The sequence below is a fragment of the Coenobita brevimanus genome, chromosome 103 (assembly GCF_032717465.1).
Source record: "Coenobita brevimanus isolate Jiangsu-jjx chromosome 103, ASM3271746v2, whole genome shotgun sequence".
In the NCBI taxonomy this organism is placed as follows: domain Eukaryota; kingdom Metazoa; phylum Arthropoda; class Malacostraca; order Decapoda; family Coenobitidae; genus Coenobita; species Coenobita brevimanus.
Window position 1 is genome coordinate 36,344,973 of NC_137056.1, and position 25,795 is coordinate 36,370,767.

The following is a 25,795-nucleotide window of genomic DNA, read 5'->3' on the forward strand; positions in this document are numbered from 1 at the left end:
TATGTTTGACTTGATTGTGAGTTTCTTATGTGTGTGTGTGTGTGTGTGTGTGTGTGTGTGTGTGTGCAATTCAGCTTTGTTATAATTCTTCCCAACTTTTGTAGAATTGTATTATGCCTGTGCTATTGTTTGAGTTTGTTTTGTATTTTGTCAGATGGAAAAGAAGGGCAGGAAAAATGCAAAAACAAAAAAAAAAGTCCTCAAAAATCAGATGAAAAAAATGCTATAAAAGAAACAGACAGAATATTGGAGATGGGGTCAGAAACAACCAGAAAACAAGACAAAGTTAGGCATGAAATTCAGATATGCAGCCTGGGGGATAGAGACAGAGAGATCAGCCAGGTGACCACAAAGACAGGTAACAAGCGCGTTCATCGGCTGCATATCCTGCTTCGCGATATGGAGAAAAAATAAAATGGTGTGGTGAGCAATGGAGTGGGTGGGATGGGCTGCAGTGTTGGTGGGCGGTGGGTCTGTGGCAGGGAAGTGCGCACCGTGAAAGTGGATGTTGTAGGATTCGTGGTTTAAGTGCAGTGAAGATTATTGCAAGATACCCTTCCAGAGTTCAGGTGTAGGAGGAGGGTAGGGAAAGGTATGGGCGTGGGAGAAGACAAGAAAAGAGAAAAGGAAAAGGGTAGGACTAGCTTGGAATGTGTTGGGGTAGGGAGGGAGCATGGGAGTATACGCTGTGAAATTATTTGCTGGAGGATTGACCCTTTTGAGCACCGTGTTTTCCATCAACAAGAGCAAGAGGAACAGCGAAAAATGGATTAGGCCAAGACTACACCCACACTTTGCCAGACTGACAGAAAGACCGACAGACACATAAACAGTAAAGTACGTGAACTTATGGGAACAGAAATAAAAAATACACAAAGTACAAAGAAAAAGTAGGAAAGTTGGACATAAGTTAGGCGGAAAGTTTGGGAAAGTTGAGACAAAGTATTAAATCAGAAAGTGTAGGAGTGTTGGAATCTTGGTGTGTTGTCTGAAAGTTTGACATGTAAAGTTAGAGAAAGTGGGAAAAGTTAGACATGTGGTGAAGGAAAGTTAGAGAGACGTTTAGACATGTGAAAGGAAGTGAAGTTAGACAGTGTTACATTTTATGAAGTGGAAAGGGAGGTTAGACGAAGTTAGAATTGTGAAGTAAGGCTGTAAGTGAAAAATAAAAGTTAGCTCTACATGTGCTGGAGGTAGACATAAAACGAGAGAGAAAATTGAGATTAAAGTTAGACGTGAAGTGAGAAAAGTGAGAGAGAAAAAGTTAGTGGTGTGGCGAGGGTGAGAGAGAGGTGAGTGCCGCATCCCTCTATCACCACCACCAGACGCGAACTAAAATTCTGCCCGACTTTCCCACCTGGTTTTATCCCCCCCCCCCTCTCTCTCTCTCTCTCTCTTTCTTTCTCTCTCTCTCTCTCCCCGCCCCCTCCCCCCTCACTCTCCTCGCTGCCGGAGTATGGGGGGAGAGTATCGTACCGCAGTGTGGGGGAGGGGAGTAAGGGAGGGGGCGAGGGGTTGTATTACTCTCCCTTCTTTTTACTACTACTACTACTACTACTACTCACGTTATCTCAGACTTTCTACTAGGCCCACTATTCACTCCACTACTACTACTACAACTGTTACTACTACTACTACACCATCATCATCTTGTATATTCTACTTCATCCCTATTGGAAATTTGTCAACAAAATAAAAATAGTGGTGACCTTTTGTGACGCCCTGTAATGAGAGAGAGTCAGTCGGATATTTTCTTCCCTCTCGGCTATCACTCCTTACCTGTCTTTTCTCTTTTCACCCTGGGTCCTGATCGTCATTTTTTCATTTTTTTTTTTCACTTTCTGATCGTCACACCTTTTCAGTCATTTTCACCCATTGATCGTCACTTTTTCAATTATTTTCGTCCTTTGATCGTCATTTTTTTTTTTTTTTTACCTTCTACTTGTCACTTTCTTTTTTGTCGCACTGATCGTCACTGAATTTTTCGCCTGATCGTCACTTTTTTCATTTTTCTCACCTGATCGTCACTTTTTTCATTTTTTCTCACCTGATCGTCACTTTTTTCATTTTTCTCACCTGATCGTCACTTTTTTCATTTTTCTCACCTGATCGTCACTTTTTTTATTTTATTTTTTTTCACCTGATCTTCACTTTTTTTTTTTTTTTTTTAATTTTTCTCACCTGATCGTCACTTCTTTTTTTTTTTTTCACCTGATCGTCACTTTTTATCTTTTTTTCATCTTCAGAACGTCATTATTTTTTTCACCTGATCGTCATTTTTTGTGTTATTTTCTTTCGTCACTTTTTTCACTTATTAATCGCACTTTTTATTTATTTATTTTTTTTTTTAGATCGCACAATTAACGGCCTCATCGGATCATCCTACTTTTTCTTCCTCTCTCTCTCTCTCTCTCTCTCTCTCTCTCTCTCTCTCTCTCTCTCCAGTGCCTATTGTCTGTATGTTTCGTAGCTTTCTTTGCTGTCGTACTGTTTTTCTTTCACACATCCTGTCTTGTTTTGTTTTTTGTCAGCTGTACGTGTTTTTTGATTGATTTTCCTGTTCTTACTTTGACATCTTCAGTTCCAGTCTGTGATCCCTTAGCCCCCTTCAATCAGGCGGTTTATTTTAGTTTATTCCTTTTAAACTAGACGATTTCACTCAGCTTAGAAACGACGTCTGAAGGATATATCTGACCGTCGCAGTTTAAAAAGCGAAAGTTGAAGAAAATCGTCTTAAGAACGAAATAAAAGGTTCGGATTCCATAAGGTTGGCATTTGTAGGATTCCGGATTAACGAAGAGGGATTCCAGGCCTTTTAATTATTGGCGATTAATCCCTTCAGTCCCATGATTTGCAGTGTACCCTTTTCACTCCAACTTGGCCCAAATGTTCGTCTTTGCGTAGCATATTTCACGTAGCTTAGCGGCAGAAGAAAGCACTGTGGCTTTACTTTCTTTTCGTAACACTTCTTCGTGACTAACAGCTTATTCTGGTGCTATTTTTTCTACCACCCAGCACTGAAGGGACGGGAATTATAGGCCAAGTTAGAGTAAACAGGGTATGGTTTTTGGTATATTCTAGCTACCCCCAGACGATTTTATTCAGCTTAATGACCACGAATTGTAGGGGTTTGATGTAGGGTTCATTAAGTATCTTCACTATTCCTTCCATAAGCTGAATAAAGTCATCTGGAGAAAGCATGCGATAAATACACGTCATCGGGCTGAAGGGATCACTAGCCAGCGACACAGTGTATACAAACTTTTGACCGACACCGTGCTTTCCCTCCCTCTCTCTCTCTCTCTCTCTCTCTCTCGGGGTCAAAGGTGGTGTCGTGGCGTAGGGGATACCGTTACACCGTTCTCGTAGCGATTTAGTATACCTGTTGTACCTGGGTTCTGTCTCTCATAAAGGAATCGCTGGGGAAGAGAGGCCGCGAAGTGTCCTGTACCACCTTTTGCTGCCCTTCATATCAGTACCGTGCCCGAAGTTATATTGATGTTATATTTTCACTTCTTCCCCTTCCCCTTCCCCTTCCCCTCATCATCGTCATCACTTCCTTCCTTACACTTTTCCCCAAACTTTCTATCCGTCTCTCCTGCCTCTCTCTCCCCACTCGTCCTTACCTCCCTCCTTTCCTTGATCCCTCCCTCCCCTCCTCCCTTGCCATTCATGATCATCCAACAGAAGTAGTTTTTTCTCTTCTTGGAAAATTGTGTTTGTCTGTTTGTTCATTTGTTTGAGGTGGTGAGTGTGGTGTGGTTGTGTGTGTTTGTGTGTGTGTGTGTGTGTGTGTGTGTGTGTGTGTAAGAGAGAGAGAGAGAGAGAGTACATAATTTATAAAGTGACAGGAAATGAGTGTAGGGTAACCGCTGTGTGTGTGTGTGTGTGTGTTTCCCTCTTGATATACACTGGCACACCCTCCCCATTCTCTCTCTCTCTCTCTCTCTCTCTCTCTCTCATCCACCACCTTCCCTCCATCAAAACTCTTATCGTGCATTAAACACCGATATTATTTTGGTTTTATTTATATATATATATTTTTTTAATACGTGCTTAATTGGCGTAATAATCCCCATCCTGTTATCGAAAAGCGAGCTGTATTTCTGCCTTCCTGCCTGGCGGATATTTTTTCCTGTTTTTTCTCTTTCCATGGTGTTTTTTTTTTTTTTTTTCCGTCCTCGTCTACAACTTTGGATTTTTTCTTTTTCGACTTTTCTTTAGGTGGCGGATTTGTTTTCATTCTTGATTACGTTTTCTTTTTTTTGTGTGTATTTTTCTTTTCTACTTTTTTTCACTGAGCGTTATAGATTTTTTTTCATCGTTTCTTTCTATAATTTTCTTGGAAGCGCCTTTTTCACATCTGCATCCTCGTCTTTTGGGAATTATTGATTTATTTTTTCCTACTTGATTGCATTTTTTTTTTTCATATCATTATCTTCTTCACGTGGTACATTTTCGATATTTCCTCATTTACATGTACACTTTTTTATATATATATATATATTATTTTTACGCCCTATTTTTGGAAGCATTTCATACGCTAGCCTCTTATTTTCCCCCCACCACCCTTTATTTTTATCTCCCTCTCTTTCATTACCTGTTCGTACCTCTAATTACTTCCGGTGATTAAGCCCTCAGGTGAGTTTTTCTTCCGCCTGACGAGCCGTGATTAATGACTTGGGTGTTTTTCGGGATCTTTTCTTATTAGGTTGGAAAAAACACCATGCTTGTGAGTTAATGGATTGGCCATAAAAAACGGGGGGTGGCCGAGGGGGGAGGGGATGCTTGTGTATATTTTTTTTTATTATTTTTTCTTATATTAAATGGAGCTGCGGGGTGAGTGGACTGGGGAAGGAAAATTGGGGAATTGGGGAATGAATTATGACAGAAGGGGAAGGTATGGAAGGTGATTATTGAAGGAGGAAAATAAGGAATCGGGTAATGAGTAATCCGGGAAGGAATGATGGAGTAGGAAAAATGGGAAATAGAAGAAAGACAGAGGAATGGGGAAATAGGAATAAAAGAGTACAAATGGGAGGGTCAAAAATACGTGGAGGAGAAGGAGTGAAGGAATGAGATATAAATGAGGAAGGGAAGGAATGGAGGAATGAAAAATAGAGGAGGAAGGGAAGAAATGGAGGATTGGGAAGTGAATGAGGAAGGGAAGAAATGAAAAATAAGTGACGAAGGGAAGAAATGAAGAAATAAGAAAGAGGAAGCAGGGAAGTAAATGGAAAATGAATAAAATAAATGAGTGAATGATTTGCTGAAAAAAGATATAAAAGAAAATAATTGAATGGTAAAATCTTAAATGAAAAAAGTGGGTAAATGGGTACTAGAAAAATAGGGACCTGCATTTAACATTACAGTCAAATCAGCCCCTTCAGTACGAGGACTCTTAACATATTCTAGCAACCAACTTAGGACATCATCAGTACAGGCGCCCTCGTGCTAAAGTGGTTCATCTGCTCTCTCTCTCTCTCTCTCTCTCTCTCTCTCTCTCTCTCTCTCTCTCTCTCTCTCATACTTTACGAATATGAGGTTTGCGAACACACTTACGATAATTTCCGGTCGTAGTTATGGTTCTGTAGAAGTATGGAAAATAGTTGCAGATTTTTTATTATGGATCAGAGAGAGAGAGAGAGAGAGAGAGAGAGAGAATAAAGCTGAAACTCATGCATACACATACAGCACACGTACACAAAGACACATACACGCTTGCTTGCACACAGGCCCAAATTTAAAAGCATTACAAGCAAAATATAAACTTGTCCATTACACACACACACACACACACACACACACACACACACACACACACACACACACACACACACACAGTCCCTCCCGGTCATATGATAGGAAGACTGGAAGAAGAAATCGAGGAGAAAGAGAAGGGAAAAAAATGGGAAGAGGGAAAAGCACAGAAAACGAGAAACGAGAGAGAGAGAAAGAAAGAAAAGTATAATTAACCCTTTCAATACGATGACGTCATGTGTATATTTTCTTTTCTTCCAGACGATTTTATTCAGCCTCATAAAGATTTTTTTTGTGGTAAAGGGGGGGGGAGTTAATGCTGCTGTAGTAACCCCTTCAGTTCGAGTATTTTCTCTTAAGTAAGGTCTTCGATGTAGCAACAGTGAAATATGGAACGTGTGTTGAGACGAAGGTATTATTATTATTATTATTGTAATTATTATTATTATCATTATTTATTATTATTATTATTATTATTATTATTATTATTATTATTATTATCATTATTATTGTAATTATTATTATTATTTTTTATTGTTATTGTTATTATTATTATTATTATTATTATAATTAATTTTATTATCATTATTTTATTATTATTCATCTAATAAAGTCTTGCCCATTACTATTATTATTATTATTATTATTTTATTATATTTTATTATTCATCTAATCCAGTCTTGCCCCATTACTATTATTATTATTATTATTATTATTATTATTATTATTTTATTATAATTATTTTTTATTATTCATCTAATCCAGTCTTGCCCAATTACTATTATTATTATTATTATTATTGTTATTATTATTTTATTATAATTATTTTTTTATTATTCATCTAATCCAGTCTTGCCCTATTACTGTTATTATTATTATTATCATTATTATTATTATTATTATTATTATTAGTAGTAGTAGTAGTTATAGAAGTAGTAGTAATAGTCGATTTACTACTACTACTACTACTACTGCTACAACAACAACAACAACTACTACTACTACTACTACTACAGGTTTTCCAGCATTATTTCCCCTATTAATAAATGTGATGATAAATGGATGTAAAAATAATAATGACAGCGAATGAGGAATATTACCAATTTTTTCCACTAACACACCATATACAATTTAGTTGAAGGGAGGCATAATTAGTACTGAAATAGGCAAATGGGTGATTGCTTTGTAATTAGGACTTGATTTTTTTTTTTTTTTGGTTGTGGTATATTAACTAAAAGGTGTTTGTTTAGGTTGAGGTTTGTATATGTGTGTGTGTGTGTGTGTGTGTGTGTGTGTGTGTGTGTGTGTGTGTGTGTGTGTGTGTGTGTGTGTGCATGAATTTCAACTTTATTTCTCTCTCTCTCTCTCTCTCTCTCTCTCTCTCTCTTTCTCTCTCATCCCCTTCCCCCCTCCAATTCTATTTTTCTCTTCTTCTCGCTTCTGTTTCAATTTTTCCCCTCCCGCCCTAAAACCACACACCAGTTTTTCTATACAAGATTTCTTTCTGAGTCGGGGGGGCGGGGGGAGGGAGGGAAGGAAGAAAGAAAGAGAGGGAGAGGAGGGGTGGTGAAAAAACGAAAAGCTGGGAGGAAGGGAATGAAGAGGAAGGAAACGAAAGGGGAGGAAGTGAGGAGAGGATGAGAAGTGAGGCTGTGGAGGAAGATGGAATGAGAGAGGCGGTGATTGAGAAAGTGCAGGAGAGGGACACGCAGATGAAGCAGGGAAATAGAGGAAGTAAAAAACGATAACAGAATAGTAGAGAAACAGGAAGGGTAACAGAGGAAAAAGGAGAAAGAAAAAAGAGGAAAAGAAGGCCACACAGAAGACAGTGAAGAATATGGGGAACAGAAAATGGTGGAAGCAAACAGGAAGAAGGAAAGAAGATGAGGGAGAGGAGAGAAAAATGGATAAAGGGAGAGAAAAAGACGGAAGAAAAAATAGATGAAAAGAAGCAAGGAGGAGGAAGGAAAAAAGAGGGGAGGAAAGAAGAAAAAGAAAAGAGGAGGAAAGAAAGAAACCAGGGGTCGGGGTGAAGGAAAGGAGGGAGACAATTTTAAAAAGAAGAAAGGCAATCTCGTGTAGGGGGGACTGGCGTATATAATTATTTTTTTTTCCTCCTGCCATCTTTTTTTTTCCTTCCTGCTGATTTTTGTCTCTCTCTCTCTCTCTCTCTCTCTCTCTAAGGGGTCGAGGGAAAGTAAGGAATTATGAGCGAAGTTTTTGGAGGAGTTTTGAGGGAACACGGAGGCATGGAGGTAAAATTTGGAGGTATTTTTTGTTTTGTTTTTTCATTTGTTTTTATTACACTTCTTGACTCGGATTGTAGAGGGTGATAGGATGATGATGATGATGATGGTGATGGTGGTGGTGGTGGTGGTGATGATGGTGATGTCGTTGGTGATGGTGATGATGATGGTGGTAGTGTCAGGTGCTGGTGTTGTGATGATGAAATGACAAGTGTGATGGTGATGGTGACAACTAATTATAACAGTGAATTTGCGCGATGATGATGATGATAATGATGTCGAGTGATGCTAATGAAAGACGTGTGGTGATGATATAGATATAATGACAAGTGATGATAAAGATGATGATGATGATAACAGTGATTGCGTTATTGATGTAGCAGTTAAAAGAGCGATAGAAATAACGAAATGGCGACCGATAGAGTAATAATTAAGCATTTTCATTTTTTTACGACGGGGCTACAAAACTGATGGCGATTTTGTGTCAGTAACTTTCATGATTTACGATAATTACCGACGCCAAAAGTACGATGGTTTTTCTCTCTATGATTCGATTGTCTCCTTCCCTCCACTTTTCGCTCGCTTCGCTGTTTCAGAACAAAAGACACGCGATCACATTTTTCCCGTCACGGCTTGTCACTTCCGATGGTGTTTTCAATCCCTCGATGCCTTTTTTCATCGTTCTCTATAAATACAATGACCCCCTCACCCCTCACCCCCTCCCAGACCCCCCTCACCCCACCCCCCATCGTCCCAGAAAACTTTAAAATGAGACAATGTATGAAAAAAAAGGATGGCGCTCTCTCTCTCTCTCTCTCTCTCTCTCAGAAAAAACGAGACAATGCAAAAACAAAAGTGTAACGTCTCTCTCTCTCTCTCTCTCTCTCTCTCTCTCTCGGGGGGGGGGGTGAGACAGTGAGGGGAAAAAATAAATACCATACTCTATTTTTTTTTCTTGCAAAGTCCCCGCTCGTGACGTGAAAAAGAAAACGACAGAAAACGTGAATGTGGCTGCCGACTGTTCACGGAAAAAGGAGGGGAAAAAAAAAAGAGAGGGGAAAAAAGGGGGAAAATGTGGGGTCACGTAGCGTTTGTTAATTTCCTTGAAGCACGTCTGACTTGCCCGTTCGGTCGCTTAATTGGTCTCTTGATTATAATGGTCTTGGTGGCCCTGATGTGGTCTTTCCTTCGCCGTTATGGTTGACTCACGGACCGCATTCACTAACTCTATTAACCGCTTCAGTACGGTGACTTTTCCTGTTTCTCTCTCTCTCTCTCTCTCTCTCTCTTTCATTTAATTCTTGCTGCCACCAGACGATTTTCTTCAGCGCAGGGGAGACTTTGTAGAAATGAATAGGTTATGAAGGCTCTATCAAGTCCTCTAGTTCGAAAAGTCTCTGGAAGGCTGGATCCAATTACTGTATCTTTTTGTGGTGGTGGCAGTAATAGGACTCAGGATACAGTACGTCATCAGAGTGAAGCGGTTAACCCATTCACCCCGAGGACATCACTTGTATTGCTACCACTAGACACTTAACTTCATCTATGGCAGGCTCATCCAAGTCTATAAATTTAACACAAGCGGAATAATATCGTCAGGAGATAGAAGGAAAAAAAAAGGAAATGTCATGGTACTGAAGGGGACATTTTCTGCACATTTGGTAACGGGCCACCTTTTGCCGTCCACTGGGGTGGTGGGGTTGACTGAGACGTGTTGAAGACTTGTTGTGAGGATGACAAGAGACTATAATGAAAGTTTTATAAAGATAGAATGGTGTCTGATTGCGTCGAGATATGTGAAGTGATGTATGCCTAACTAAATCGTGTTTTCACAAGAATTGTCCCTGTCACAAAATGTTGATTATTACCCTGTTAGTTTAGGTTTTGTGCCGGAATTTTCACTCACTGTTGAACTGAACCAGGAATGTTTGCTGAAATGGCTTGTAATTCATGGGTCAAAGGTCAGCTATGACAGTGGGTTGGGTCGGTTGATGCAGGAGTATAAAGGCATAACAGGTGCGTTTGTCAAGGTACATAATTAATGGCAGAGTGGGTAGCATTAGTGATTGATTATTCGTGTTATTAATTTGGTGTACAGTACTAAATATTGTTGTTGTTGTTTGCAGGTGTGCGTGTTGGGGTGACAGCCTCCCCCCCCTCAGCCCCCCGCCCAGCATGTGAGCCCCCCCCGTCCCCCCCATGCTGCTGGTGCCGCCCACGTCCTCGCGCGAGCCCCTGCCGCCGCCCACCACCCACAGCAGTGGGGGTGTGCCAACGCCCACCCACGTCAAGACCGAGCCCCACCCACTTCCTCACCCACACCCACACATGTCCGGCCTGAGCGAGACCCAGTACCCGCCCGCGTCAACCCACTCGGCCCCCACCACGCCCGCACCACCCTCTACGCCCACGCCCGCACCCCCGCCACCCGCAGGCAGTGACCGCGCGGGGTCCGGAGGGTCCGCCAGTGCAGGGCCGCTGTCCATCCTGCCCCCCGCCGGTCTAGTGCCGCCCCCCACCACATCCGCCTCCCTCACCTCCGCCATGCCGGTGCCGGGCCCCTCAACCCCCCAGGGCCCCTCACAGACACCCTCACAGCAGCAGGGGGGGCAGGGCTCTCAGCCCCCCTTGCACCACCCGCTCCTGGGCTACGTCAACCACGGCAACAAGATTGTTTCACGTAACCTCAACGGCACGCGTGAGTACCCACTGTCTGTCCCCTCACTCTGGTTATGCCCACCCCATCCCGTCAGTGATGCTATCCTCTCACTCTTGTGCCCATCACCCCCACACCACTGCTGATTATCCCGTCATTCTTATTGTGTCCCCCTCGCTGCTGTACCACCAATCATGTATCCTTCCCCCATCCGCTTACTACTGTCTCTTCCCTCACTTATCTTGTAGCTCCCCCCCCTTCCCTCCCATCCCATCCCGTTACTGATGTTCCCTCACTCATGTTGTGTCCTCCCTCGCCTCCCCCCACTGTTGCCTCTCCCTTGATTTCTCCTGTGTCTTCCCCTCAGGTCCCTTCGCTCACTGTTTTCCTGTCACTCCCTGCATCGCCTCGCTTTTGATGTGTCCCCTGTCCCCTTAAATTGTGTCCCCGGCTTATCTCTTGTGTCCCCCCCTTATCCCAACCTAATGTACCGTCCTCTGCCTCCTTGCCTTGTCTTTCTCTGGCTCACTTTATGGCTTGCTGTCCCTTTCTCTTTCCAACCCTGTCTGGTGTGTATTTCCATGGTGTCCTCATTGCTTTGGTGTTTTTTGTAACCCTGTCCTCAAGTACATGTTTCCCCTCTTTCCCCTCCCCCCATTCTCACCCCTCTTTGTCTCCTCGTGTCTCTTCTGTATCCCATTCCTTTCGCCTTCGTATTTTCCCTCGTGTTTCCTCATAGTTCCCTTCCCATTCTCTCCAAGTTCCTCCCTTTTTCCCCTCCGTGCCACTTTCCCTCACCATCATGTCACCCTTTTCTTCTAAGCGTCCCCTTTCCAGTACCTCCAAATATCGTCCTTTTCTCCCCTCCCTGTATCCCTCCTTTTCCCCTCCATGGCCCCTTTCACATTATTTCAGAGTACCCACCTTTCCCCTACGTGCTTCTTTTCCATTACCTCCGGGTGTCCCTCCTTGCCTCCCTCTATGTCCTCCTCTTCTCATCCGCACCTGTCCCCTTTTCTCAGTCCCCAGCTTAATGAATCAGTCATCACACTTTCTACCCTTGAACACCTTTTGTTTGTAAATATTTCCTATTGTTTGCATTTGTTGTGAGTCATTTTTTGTAGCTATTGTATACTTTATCAGTTGTATCAGATGCAGTTTTTAGTGTTCATTGTCACTTGCGATTTTTTTTTTTTTACTTGTGTGTGGAACCCGTCGTGTACTTGGCCCTCACCGATGCACCTTATACTGCATTACCCTGATTTCCCCTCATTACCACCCTCCCTGTAATCTTGTGGCTTCCGTGTGGCTGCCTACCAATTCCTGCTGTGCTGAGTCTGCTGCTGTAGTCGTTACCCACCTGTGCTGCCTTACCCCCTCCCTTCCTGGCCCGCCATAATGATAACATTGGTGTCCATTGGATTGCTATGTCTTTTAATATAATAATTTATGAATCTATAACCATTCCTTGAAAGGTGTGTTGAATTTGAAATGTGTTGTATAATGCTCAGTGAATGTTAACTCACACACACACACACACACACACACACACACACACACACACACACACACACACATATATATATATATATATATATATATATATATATATATATATAATACCGTATGCCCAGTAACCTTTGATCTTTTACATGCGCCTTGTGCAGGTTTTTTGCAATGATAGAATCTTATCTTCGTTTTTTCGTGTATATCGTTTAGCTTTGGGAAGTTGATATCTTCTGGGTTTAAACCTTGGGTTGTCTCTTTCTAGATAAAAGAAACAATGTTTAAACTCGCTTGCGCGCGCAGGCACACACACACACACACACACACACACACACACACACACACACACACACACACACACACACACACACACACACACTTGTAGGCTACATATACAATCAGTCCACACACACACACACACACACACACACACACACTTGTAGGCTACATATACAATCAGTCCACACACACACACACACACACACACACACACACACACACACACACACACACACACACACACACACACACACACACACACACACACACACACACACACACACACACACACACACAGTTGTAGGCTACATATACAATCAGTCCGTATATACCTAGACAACAAAGTATAGCAATAACAAGCATACCTAACCTCACCCCGACACACCTACAGGACCTCACACCAGCACTTGTTCCCTCACACACCCACCCACCTCACTCTTTTAATACCGAGGCAGACACTGGATATTTAACACCAGTGCCTCACACCAGCACTCCTATACCGCCGCCACAACACCAGTCATACCTCACACACACAAGCAGCCGGCAGTTTACACCCCGAAGTCGCCAATTAGTGTACAGGTTCGTATCTTTTTATGTCGTAACTCGCCCTCACCCCCATTACGCTGGTCCGGTGGGGCTTGACTGCCGAGGGGGTAATGGAGGGGTAACTGGTGATTTGTGTGGGGGAGGGGGTGGGAGTGAGAAAGTGGAGGGGTAAAGATGGAGGAAGAGGAAGGTGAGGAGTGAGTGAGGAATGAGGATGAGAAACTGGAGGGATGAGGTATGGAGGTGTGAGGATGAGAGAGGGGAAGGTGAGGAATGGAGGTGAGAAAGTGGAGGGGTAAAGATGGACGAAGAGGAAGGTGAGGGGTGGGTGAGGAATGAGGATGAATATCTGGAGGGATGAGGTATGGAGGTGTGAGGATGAGAGAAGGAAAGGTGAGGGATGGAAGGGGGAGAGACAGGTATGGGCGTGCAGAAGATGGAGGTGAGAAAGACGAGGGGTGAAGATGGAGGAAGAAGAGTGCAAGTAGGGGGATGAGAATGAAAGGGAGGAAGGTAAGGGGTGAGGAATGGGAGGCATGAGGGATGGGGATGACAAAGTGGGGAGATGAAGATGAAAGAAAAAGATAAGGGTGGATCAAGGATGGAAATGAGGAAGTGAGGAGGTAAGGGTGGGAGTGGGAGGAGGAGGAAAAGGACGGTAAAGGTGTAAGGATGGTGAAAGGTTGAAAGATAAAAGAAGGAAGGAAAGAAAGAAGGGAGGAGAGAGAGAAGAATGGGTAAGGTAGGTAAAACGGAGAAGCAATGTAAACGTTGAAAAAGAGGCGAATAGAAAAAGGTGGATGAGTTAGTTGGAGTAGGAAAGAATGTGTGTGTGTGTGTGTGTGTGTGTGTGTGTGTGTGTGTGTGTGTGAGAGAGAGAGAGAGAGAGAGAGAGAGAGAGAGAGATGATATCAAAGCATAAGTGAATCAGAGTAATAAAAACTGGCAGTGAGAGAGAGAGAGGCCTTGCAAACCTTCTTCACCTACATGGAAGTTAGGCATTTATCAGAGCACTAAGAGAGAGAGAGAGAGAGAGAGAGAGAGAAAGAGAGAATTAAACTGGAGCGCCTTGGAGCCTCTTAAGTGGTAGGATGGCTGGTTGTGTAAGTGGCTGTGTGTCTCTTCCTTTCATGTGCTAATTTGTGTGTGTGTGTGTGTGTGTGTGTGTGTGTGTGTGTGTGTGTGTGTGTGTGTGTGTGTGTGTGCAGGGTCAAGATAGACAGTGTTATGCTATCGGACACCAATTACCTTTCATGTCAGCCAACGTTCCTTCATTCGTCTCTTGTGTGAACTTGTATTTTTCTTAGTTACTTTGTTTAGCCATTTTTTTACCATCGTCATCATCATCATCATCATCAATCATCATCATCATCATCATCATCACCCCAGCTCTCTTTCCCACGAGCAAATGGGCTGGAGATCAAATTCATGTCACTAACATTCTCAGCGTGTTTCTCTACTCATTGCTCCCTGCCACACCCTTCCCCCTACCCCCTGCGTCTCCTTGCCTCCCCTCTTTCCCCCTGCCTCACCCTTGTAACACCTCCCCCCCCCCCCGCCTGCTCTTGCACCCCCCTTCCCCCTCCGTGACACCTTTCTAATCTGCACATTCTTCACCATATCCAACTGGATTTTGAAATCTAGCTTTATTGGCTCTCTTGCGCCCTCATTCTCACTGCGTCTCTCTCTCTCTCTCTCTCTCTCTCTCTCTCTCTCTCTGATTATCGTATTCGTGTGGGGTATGGGCCTTTTTTTTATCAGTTATCTCTTGGTTCCATTACGCCTTCATTATTATCTGGTATATATGTTGATAACTTGGAAGACGACCAGTACTGCTGAGAATAATTTACAGCGGAATAATAATGTGCTCAAAGTGGCAAGAAAGTGGTGTTAAGTGGCCTACTGTGTTTATGGGAATACGATCGATTGTCACCACTTGTACATATACTCGCGTCTCACGTATGGATTTTCTTACTGACTCCTACTTCTAGCGTATTCTTTTTCTTGTTTACTCTACCTTCTTTGTTTTTACCTGTACTCCATGCACGACTGATTAACAAACTTGCAATCAATACAGTGTTGTAGCTAACTTGTTTTTGCAAATGTGAGAAGATTGTGCAGTCGATTTTTGCCTAGTTGATCCGGACTAGTTCATAGTTTGGACTGAAGGTTGATTATAGTGTTTGTGAATCAGCCTCCTTATCTAGGCCCACCCCACTGTCTCCCCACATGTGTATCCCTCCCCACCTATCTCTCCCCCCTCCCCGTCTCCCCACATACCTTACTTGCAACCCTACCCAGGCCTCTACCCCACTTCCCCCCGCTCCCTCATATACCTCCACTTGCCTCCCTGCCCACCTGCATCTGCCTCTCACTCTCCCACCTCCCCTCCTTCCCTCCCTCTCCCCTCCATGTTTTTCTCTCCCCACCCTCAGTCTCCGTATGCTTTCCTCCTCACCTGTCTCCTCCCCCCCATCGACACACCTGTCTCCCCACATGCTTCCCTCCCCACTGCACCACTTTTCTCCTTCCTCACCTACGCTTTTCTCCCCACATTCTCTCCTCTTTCTCTGTCTCTGTCTGTCTGTCTGTCTCTCTTTCTCTGTCTCTGTCTGTCTGTCTGTCTGTCTCTCTCTCTCTCTCTCTCTCTCTCTCGCCACATCGTTCCCTCCCTGGTCTCCCCACCTTGTCTGCAGCACTTCACCTGCTTCCCCACACCTCCCACTTCCTCCCCACTTCATTTAAATCCTTCTCACCTGCATCTCTTCCTCCTCCATCTTCCTAGCCCTCCCCATGCTCCCCTGTCCTGGTCTCACCCACTACTCGTCTCCTGTCCCCTCCCCAGCCCCACCTTCTCCCCTCCCCCGTTCCTGTCATCCACCTGCCCTGCCTTTTCGTCCCACCCACTCCACCTCATAGTCCCTCCCTCCTACCCTTTTTGTTCCTCCTCCCCATTTCTTAACTCCCAGCTGGCTTTCCTCCCTCCTCCCCACTGTCTCCCAACCACTCCCTCTGCCCCGCCCCTTCCTCCCTCCCCCTCCTTCCCCCCGCCTTCTAGCTCACGCCCACCGACCCTTTTTGCCCCACCCCTCCCCGCCCCTTCCTATCCCTCCTCCTATCCCCCACCTCCCTCTCTCCAACCCTCCATCGCCCCCTCCCCCCCCTCTCTCTCGACCTTTTTTTTTTTTACTAGCCCCTCCTCCTCCTCCTCCTCCTCCTCCTCCTCCTCCTCATGCCTATCTTTCTCCCTCTTCTTCTCCCCTACCTATCTCTAACTTCATCACTTCCTCCCTCCCCTTTCCTGTTTCCTACTTCCTTTTCCCTTGTCTCAGCCTCCTTGTTTCCTCCCCCACTTCTCAGCCCCCCCTCCATCTCCCCCTCCTTTTAATCCCTACCTTACTTTTCCTCCCTCGCCCCCATCTCCCTTTCCCGTCTCCCTCCCTTCTCCCCTCCCCCACCACCCTTCCCCTTCCTCCTTCTGATCTGTCTTTTCCCTCTTCCCATCTCCCTCCCCTTTCCCCTTTCTCCTGCCCCTACCCCGTCCCCCTCCCTTTTCCCCTCTCCCATCCCCTTCCCCTTCCTCCTCCCCGCCTATCTTTCCCCCTCCTCCCTCTCCCCCACCATCCTTCCCCTTCCTCCTCCTCATCTTCTCATTATTCCCCTTTCCCTCCCCCTACCCCGTCTCCCTCCCTTCTCCCCTCCCCACCCCCTTCCACTTCCTCCTCCCCACCTCTCATTCTTCCTCCTCCTCCTTTCTTACCTCCCTTCCACCTCCTCCCCACCTGTCTTTCCCCCTCCTCCACCTCCTCCCCACCTATCTTTCTCCCTTCCTCCCTCTATCGCACCCCCTTCCATCTCCTCCTCACCTATCTTTCTCCCTCCTCCCCTGTCCCACCTCCTCCACCTCCTCCTCACCTATCTTTCCCCCTTCCTCCCTCCATCCCACCTCCTCCACCTCCTCCTCACCTATCTTTCCCCCTTCCTCCCTCCATCCCACCCCCTTCCATCTCCTCCCCACCTATCTTTCTCCCCTCCTCCCCCTCCCTGTCTGCTACGCCTGAGTGCACCTTCGCGCCCCGGTAAAAAGGGAGCCAGGGAGTCTAATTGTAGCGCTCCCGGCAGCCCGTACGGAGAAAAATTAGAAAAACCATAACTTGGACTGGAAAAGAAGGTGGAGGAAAAAAAAAAGGAGGGTGCTATCCGGGAGTTGAGTGCGTGTGCGTGTGCTTGCTTGAGTGTGTTTTGGTGTGTACGGGGGAGCTTTACCGCTTCCCATGTTCGTGTGTGTGTGTGTGTGTGTGTGTGTGTTTATGGGACGGATGCATCTGGGGCTGTGTGTACGGTGGTGTGTGTGTGTGTGTGTGTGTGTGTGTGTGTGTGTGTGTGTGTGTGTGTGTGTGTGTGTGTGTGTGTACTTTGCGTGCGTTGTGCTACTCCCTTGTGGTCAATTTACGTGCACCTGAATGTAATGTTCGATCATGCGTGTGTGCAAGTACTTGTGTATGTGAAAATCTGTGCAAGCATTTGTGTGTGTGATTGTGCGTGTGCGTGCATTTTTTCGGTAGTAGGAGTCACGCTTGGTTGGGTGTGCGAGGCCGGCTAATGCGGTGTTTCAGTGCCTGAGTTGTGGTAGTGGGTGTGGTGGTGTGGTGTGGTGGTGTAGTGTGGTGGTGATTGTGGTAATAGGGGTAATAGGTATGGTGTGGTACTGGGTGTGGTGTGTGTGTGTGGTACTGTTATGAGGTGGTGTGATGTGGCTGTGGTTAAGTGTGTGGTGCGGTGTGTGGTAGTAGGTATGGTGTGGTTATAGGCAAGGTGGGGTACTGTGGTGGTGCTGTGTGTGGTGTGGTTTTGTATGTGTAACCTGTTGTGGTAGAGTGTGTCGTGGTTGTGGTAGTGACTGTGTGCGGTGGCTGTGGTTATGGGTGTGGTGAGGTGCTGTGGTGTGTTGTGTTGGTTGTGGTGCTGGGTGTGGTGAGGTGTTATGTGTGATGGTGTGCTGGTGGGGCGTGGTTATATGCTGTGATGTCTTGTGGTGTTGTGATGAAGTGCTGTGATGTGTTGCTGTATAAGATGCCGTCGTACTGAAGGGGCTGCGATGATAGGGGTGGTGATGAGGTGGTAGTGTAGATGTAAAGGTAGTTAAGGGCCAGATTGTGTAGTGGTAGAAATGGTTATGAACTGATGGATAGTGGTGGTGATGACGTGGTGGTTATGATGTTGTAATGAGGATAGTAATGGTGATGATAGTGGTGGTGGTGGTTGTGGGAGTGGTGATGGTGATGATGGTGGTGGTGATGAGAGTGATGATGATGATGGTGGTGTGATGTTTATGGTGATGGAGACTTGGGAGTGGTGATCATAGGAATTGCGTGGACAGCGAGTAGTGTGATGAGTGTGGTGATGGTGATTGTGGTGTTGGTGGTGGTAGTTATGATTTTGATGGTGTGGTGGAAGTGGTTGTGTGGTAGTGGTAGTTATTGTGTGGTGGTAGTCGTAATTGTATGACTACTCTTGGTAATGACTGTGGTGGTGCTAGTGACTGTGGTGTGGTGATAGTAGTGGTGCATTCGATAGTAGGTGGTGATAATGATGACTGTGGTGGTGTGGTGGTGGTTGTGGTAGTAGTAATGGCGGTCAGGGTGTGGTAATCGTGATGGTAGGGGTGGTAACCGGCCCGCAGTTTTTTGCGTGTGGTGAGTGCAGTGATACCGTGTGTGTGTGTGTGTGTGTGTGTGTGTGTGTGTGTGTGTGTGTAGTTTTTGTCGGTCTGTCTGTCTGCGTGAGAGAGAGAAGGAGAGAGAGAGAGAGAGAGAGTTCATGAAAATAATGAAAGAAAATGGTGGTAGTAATGATAAGCGCAACAGTATTTAACATAGACCAGTTCTGATATGGAGGTGGTCATGAAATAAAGGGTAATGGATCAAAACATAGACAACGCTACGCTGTTGCAACTCTCCACCTAACCAAGCACATCCCCCCCCCACCTCCCCGCACACCTAACCAAGCACAACCCCCCCCCTCCCCGTATAACACAGAGAGCCACTAAAACTCAAAAATTTTCACTAGTTTATCCATAGTAAAAATGAAGCTATGAGCAGGTAAGTTTGGTGAAATAATGACACGAGTATTTTTCATTTAGGCTGCCTTTTTTTTATGATTAAATAATAGTTACAGTCATGAAACTACATACATAATTAGATATTCATATAATCATGTACAATTTCTGCCTCCTAGGTGTAATAGTTGCAAAGTTTTAACAGAAAAATGCATTGAAATAATTAGTTTTATGTATAGTGGTCATTTAATAGCATTATATTTTCTCATGGCATTCTAAGTACCAGAAGGCACAAGGAGGCATATCAACACATATTCCTGGAGAGTTTGAAGCCTGTACCTGTATTAGTTTCTGAGTCCTAGCCTGGATTTTTTTTTTTATATTTTCATCATTAAAACACACACACACACACACACACACACACACACACACACACACACACACACACACACACACACACACACACACACACACACACACACACACACACACACACACACACAAACCCCGGGAAGGCAACACGAACTGAAATAAGCACGGAAGAAAATTAAATTGGACCGCAAAAAATCTACACCACCTCGCAGCCTTCAATTACCGGCAGGTGTGGGGCGCAGGTGTGGACAGGTGTGGAGGTTAGTGCAGGTGTGGGGAAAATTTGGTAGGTTCAGTTATCAGTTCATTCCAAGATAACGCAAGAACAGGCTTTGGCAGGTAGGAAAATGTGGTATGGAATGGTAGGTAAGGGAAATGTAGGATGGTTGCAAAATTTTCTGAGATATGAGAGGTATGGGCAGGTATGAAATGCTGGTGTGAACTGGTATAGAGGACATTAGTGACTTTGCTGGTGTGATGGGTATGGTGGGATGGGAATGGAAGCTGGTAAAGTGGGTTGCAAGGTGGTATGGAAGTGTGGTATGATTTGGTGTGGAAGATATTTTTGATTTTCTATTATTGGTTGTGGTAGGGGTGGGAAAAATTGGGTTGGTTTTTAGGAGATGTGAGTTAGGTGGGATGTAAAGGTGGGGAATGGGCAGGTATGAAAGTCAGGTATGAGGTGGTATGGCAGGTATTTTGGTTGTGGTTGGTGTGGTTTGATAGACATATGAACTGGATTATTGTGAAGATTATGAGATGAATATGTTTTGTCTGGTATGGAATGGTGGTAGGAACTGGTATGGGTGTTGGTAGGGTAGGTGGCATCAAGTAGACAAGGTGGGATGGATATATATATATATAAACAAGAGCATAGGCTAGGCAAAGATGGAGAGGGTCTGAGTCGGGCCTGTTGCATCTTCACACCGTCATCATCATCATCGTCATAGTCATCATAATTACCCTCACCCTCTTCCTCAGCTAATGATAAGGTGGGCTGTAGGCTCCAGACACAAGAAAAGAAGTGAGGGAACTTTAAACATGAAGCTCAGGAAATAAACACAATAAACACAGCTTCAACATGTAATTCTTCCATTGGGTTCGGAACTCATTAAACTAAATTACTTCGGGCAGCTAAACCCTCTCGTGTCATCATCACAATCCCACATCTTTCTCATTCTTTTTTATTACCATTATTAACCTGTTTTTTTTTTATTTTTTTATTTGTGCAGCCTCAAGCCTCACGAATCTCTCCCTGTGTTTTGTGTGTTTTCTTTTTCCACGGTGTGTGATGAGCTATGGTGTTTTTTACGTGCTAGCCTTGTGGTCACTAGCGCGGTGTTTTTTTTTTTTTTTTTTTTTTCCTCTCTCCGCCGGTATTGCTATAGAGACATTTCTGTTTGTTCCGGCGTGTTTTTTTTTTTTATCGTTTTTTTTTTTTCTGTTATTTTGACCTGGTTGATTTGTGGGGATTTGTGTTTTTGGGTAATCTTGGTTTTACGATCTTCCGTTTTTTATTTATTTATTTTTTTTGTGAGGGGGGATTGGTGTTTTTTGTGGGTATAAATATGATTAGCGGTTATTGTGTGTATCGTTGCCTGCCACTGAGGTACACTACTTGCACACACACACACACACACACACACACACACACACACACACACACACACACACACACACACACACACACACACACACACACACACACACACACACACACACACAAGGGAAGAGAGGTGTAGGGCGGGGGTGTATTATTCAGTTGTGCCGTGAGGAACCAATGCAGGATGGGAGTAAAAATCACAATACCAATAAACTGAGGGAGAGGGGAGGATAATGGGGAGGGGAGGGGGAAGGGAGGAGAGAAGAGAGACAGAGGAGAGATAATGGCCAGGGAGGTGGGATGGGAGGGAGAGAGAGGGAGGGGGGAAAGATGAAAGATGAGTGAGGAAATGGAGATGAGCAAGAGGGAGAAATGAAGGGAAAGGAAAGATGTTGCGTCAGAGAGGTGAATGGTGAGGTGAGGGAGGTAGAAGGAGGGATAAAAGATTGAAGGAAAGAAGGTTGAAGAGGTAAGGAAGAGTGGAAGGAGGTGATGGGAGATAGTAGAAGTGAGAGGGAGAGAGAGAGAGGGCGAAGAAGAAGGGAAGACGAAGCAAGTCGCGGGTGTGTATGTTTGGGAAGGTAATATTTAGATAGCAAAAATGATCAGTAAAGTAATGATGATGATGATGATGATGAAGCTTGAGGTAGAGGAAAGCAGGCGTTGGAAATACAGTGCAGAGTAGGGGAGGGGGTGGATAAGAGGGTTGGGGTGAGGGGTTGGGGTGATGGAAATGGGTGGTGGAGATAAGTGTGGAAAGGCGAAAAGTAAATGGCTAAATAATCAGTAAATACCTGGAGATAAAGAGCTGTAAAGAGGAGAGAGAGGCAAATCACGGTTGGCTAGAGAGAAACAGAATGATGAAGAAAGGATAGGAGTGTGGAATGGTAGGGGACAATGTGTGTAGAACTGAGGGAAAAATAGCAGATAGGAAAAATACAAGTGAACGGATGGAAGTAAAGAGTAGTAAGGAAGTGTGTGTGTGTGTGTGTGTGTGTGTGTGTGTGTGTGTGTGTGTGTGTGTGTGTGTGTGTGTGTGTCAAATTAATAGAAGCATAAAAGGAAAATGAAACTGTAAGCTGATTGACTGAAAAATAACACAGAGTGGATGTGGATGGTAAAGGTGTGTGTGTGTGTGTAATCGAAAGAAAAAACATTGAGGAAAAGTTAAAGAGCACACTGAGAAAAATAATACAAATGAGTGGAAGTAGGGAATGGTAAGGAAATGTGTTTGTGAAATTGAAAGATGAAGAATAATGAAATGTTGAATAGGTATACATTGTCAGAAATACAGAAATGTAAAATTGGTGAAGGATGAAGAGAGTAGACTATGAGAAATATGAAAAAGGAAAATTATGGAATGGGGGAGAATTAAATGTGTAAAAAAGAATGAACTGAGACCGTAAGGAAACAGGTGAAAAGAGAGAGAGAGAGAGAAATGCATTGACAAAGGCAGTAGAGGGGAGGATGAGAAAGAAAAGAGAGTGAGAGAGATAGAGAGAGTGAGTGGAGAGAAGAAAGAAAATATCCCCTACTTTTTCCCCTGAGAATGTAATTGTTTGATGAATAATAGAGGAAGCCGAGCGATACCAGGGAAAAATAATAGGGAAAAAATAGTCACACAGGTCTCAGCTCTGGATTTATTTAATGGGGAGGAGGGGAGAAGGGAGAGGGGGATAATGGAGGTGATGAGAGGAAGTGGTAATGAGAGAGAGAGAGAGAGAGAGAGAGAGAGAGAGAGAGGGAGGGAGGGAGTAAATAGGAAACAGGATATTATTTGTGGTATGAGATAGAACAAGAAAGGTGGAAGAAGGATAACTTTAGAGACTGAGGTAGTGGAGAGGGAGAAAAGGGGGGAGAGAGAGAGAGAGAGAGAGAGAGAGCGCAGTGAAAAATATTGCAGTCTTCCCATCCTCTGGTCAGCTCTCGATTACAGTTGAAAATGCAGGTGATTCTCTATGCATGTTGACATTATGAGAGAGAGAGAGAGAGAGAGAGAGATGGGGAGGGGAATGTAGTTATCTTTAGGAGAGTGAGTTTATGTGTGTATTTATATTATCCTTTGTTGTTTCACTTTTAATATTTTCCCTGTACGGCTGGAGAGGTGTTGTTCCAGAGAGAGAGAGAGAAGGAGGGAGGGAGAAAGAAATAACTATATCCTAAAAACCCATTAACCCCCCATTTCTTCCACACTATATATATACAAGGCTTTATACTCAGGGTTTTTTTTTAAAGGAGGGGAGGTCAATTTTCCCCCAGGACAAATATAATCACCCAGCCGTGACCGACCACTGTGGCTTTACAATCACGCCGAGTTATGATCCCTTACGCCACAATGAAAGCAGATCCAGAAAGCACTCACCGAAAGCCAAAAGGAGCGACAGAAAAGAGGGTAAAAAAAAAAGGAAAAGAGAAAGCAAAGAAAAAAAATACTGGAGTGGGTCGCATCTGTTGTAACGAGATTTTTTTTTTTTCCTTCGTTCCGACAGAGAGGTAATAATTGAGTCTCTTTTTCGTTCACCTCGCAAGGTGTCTTAACGCCTTTCATTTTGGCGATTTATTCTAGTCTTCCTCTTACACTCCAGTATTCTCCTATATGCTGTCGATTCAGAACGTGTTGGTATTTTTAAAAGGGTTTGACACACGGGAATGGTGAAGTGTAATAGCTAGAATGAATCGCAAAGGAGAAGGAGCACCGGTACGGGTTTCGTCAGGGAGAGTCTTGGGCCTTTACTCTCGTCTGTTAAGGGAGCTCCCTAACACTTTTTCCTAAGCGATTTATTTTACTTACACCTTACGATCCTCCTCTGCTTCACTTAAATCTTTCAAGTACCACCATATTCAGCATAAATAACATATCAGTTGATAATAACACCAGTATCCAAAAATAAATCGCCAAGGAAGAGGTATTAGGGAGCTTCCATAACCAGTGAGATTACCTGGAGTGAAGGGTTCGAATATATCAAAGAATCTTACCCAATTTTTACCTTAGAGTTACCTTAGTAATTAATTAGTGCCGGAAGTTACAGGTGCATTTTCTCCAGTTATTATTATTATTATTATTATTATTATTAGTCGTAGTAATAGTAGTTTTTGTTTGTTGTTTTTGTTGTTGTAGCAGTAGTAGTAGTAGTAGTTTTTTTTACTTTGATTTTGCTGTAGTTCATGAAGTGTTTGGTAGTCCTGTGAGTGAAGACAGACATATACACAAAGAATCTTAACGCACAGCTTAAGCCCGCCGAGAGTCGTAAATACAGGCCCCCGAATCTCCGGCACCTGATTACAACCTGATCTCCGCGACTGGCGGTAGGAGAGACAGCAGGTTGGGTGGCCTGGGTTACTGGAGCGAAAAGAACAGGCCGGGAATCAGCTATCTCCTCCAGTTTGGTCTAAAGATTACCTAAAACTAGCGAGACGTAACTAGAAACTAAGGTGGAGTTATGCAGGAATGAACTCTCACCCAGCCGTGTTGAGAGAATTTTTTCGGAAGATTATTTAGAACTGGTAGCACTGTCCCCACCACTTTCGTCTGAGGTTACCCAAAGCCAGCGAGACGTAATAGAAAATACACTGGAGAAACGCAGGACCGTTCTCTCTCACACCCAACACTGTCAAGAGAATATCTAGAAGGAATAGTTCAGAGCTCGTGGCACATCACCCAGGCCTCCTGTGGTCCTGCCTGTGTGTAATCTTGTAAAATCTGCCTTACCCACTTGTGTCGAAAGAATCATTTAAAACTGCCCGAATGTAACTAGAGTCTGACTGGGGAAATGCGTGTCTTGGATGGCTAGATTTTTTTTATTATTTATTTATTTATTTTTTTCGGTGTGTTGTTCAGGTTTGAGGGAGATGGTTAGTTTCCTCGCAGCTTAGGAGGACGAGGAGCAGGGGCTAAAGTGAGGGTAGGCTGGTTAATGAGTGGTTAATAGACTGGGCAGATTATTGATGATGATGGAGATGACGAGAGCAAATAGTTAAGGAAAGAGTGGATAGTGTGTGGCCTCGAGATTAGATAGGCTGTTATGTATTAAGAACGATGATGATGATGATGATGATGGATAGAGCAAGGAGATGAGGTATGGGTAGATGGATGCAGGGTGAGCACTAGACTGGATAGGCAGCTGTGTGTAGGATGCTTGTGAGAGGTGCCTACAGATATACGTAAAATCACTTTATGGTGTCGAGAATGAACTGAAAAGAAAAGACGCAACAGCCGATGAACGCTCTAGGTCTCTATTTTCAGTGTTAGGTAAGGAACACACAAGGATAAATAGGGCCCGGCTCCCAGGTGTTGTTGACGTTGCGGAATAGGTTGTGGGAAGTGTCCTTTATGTATGGCAAGTGACTGACAGCGTGCATGACATTCCTCCCGACCACTCCACACTGACAGTTGATGTTATTGCGGTGGTGGAGAGTGGTGTGGTAGTGGGAGTGGTGGTAGTGGAGTGTGGTGTGTGGTAATAGGGTGGTGTGATAGTGGGGTGCGGTGGTAGGGTGGTGTGGTAGTGGGGTGCGGTGGTAGGGTGGTGTGGTAGTGGGGTGCGGTGGTAGGGTGGTGTGGTAGTGGGGTGTGGTGGTAGTAAAGTATGGTGTGTGGTGGTAATGGAGTATGGTGGCAGTGAAGGATGGTGTGAGGTGTATGGCACTGGAGTGTGTTGTGAGGTGTATTGTGTAAAGAGTGAAAAGGTGTGACTAACTTATTACCTTTTACATCACTGCACGTATCATCGCATCACTTCTCACATCATCACATCACATATCGCATCACT

The 25,795-nt window shown here is 44.4% G+C and overlaps 1 protein-coding gene across 1 annotated transcript in view; it reads left to right on the top strand.

Moving 5' to 3' along the window:
* nab (NGFI-A-binding protein homolog) overlaps window positions 1-25,795 on the top strand; it is a 510,861-nt gene that overhangs the window by 49,100 nt on the left and 435,966 nt on the right. The window contains exon 2 of the mRNA XM_080284842.1: window positions 10,133-10,704. Coding sequence (XP_080140968.1) covers window positions 10,206-10,704 — 499 coding nt within the window. The 5' untranslated portion in view covers window positions 10,133-10,205. The remainder of the gene's footprint in view (window positions 1-10,132; window positions 10,705-25,795) is intronic.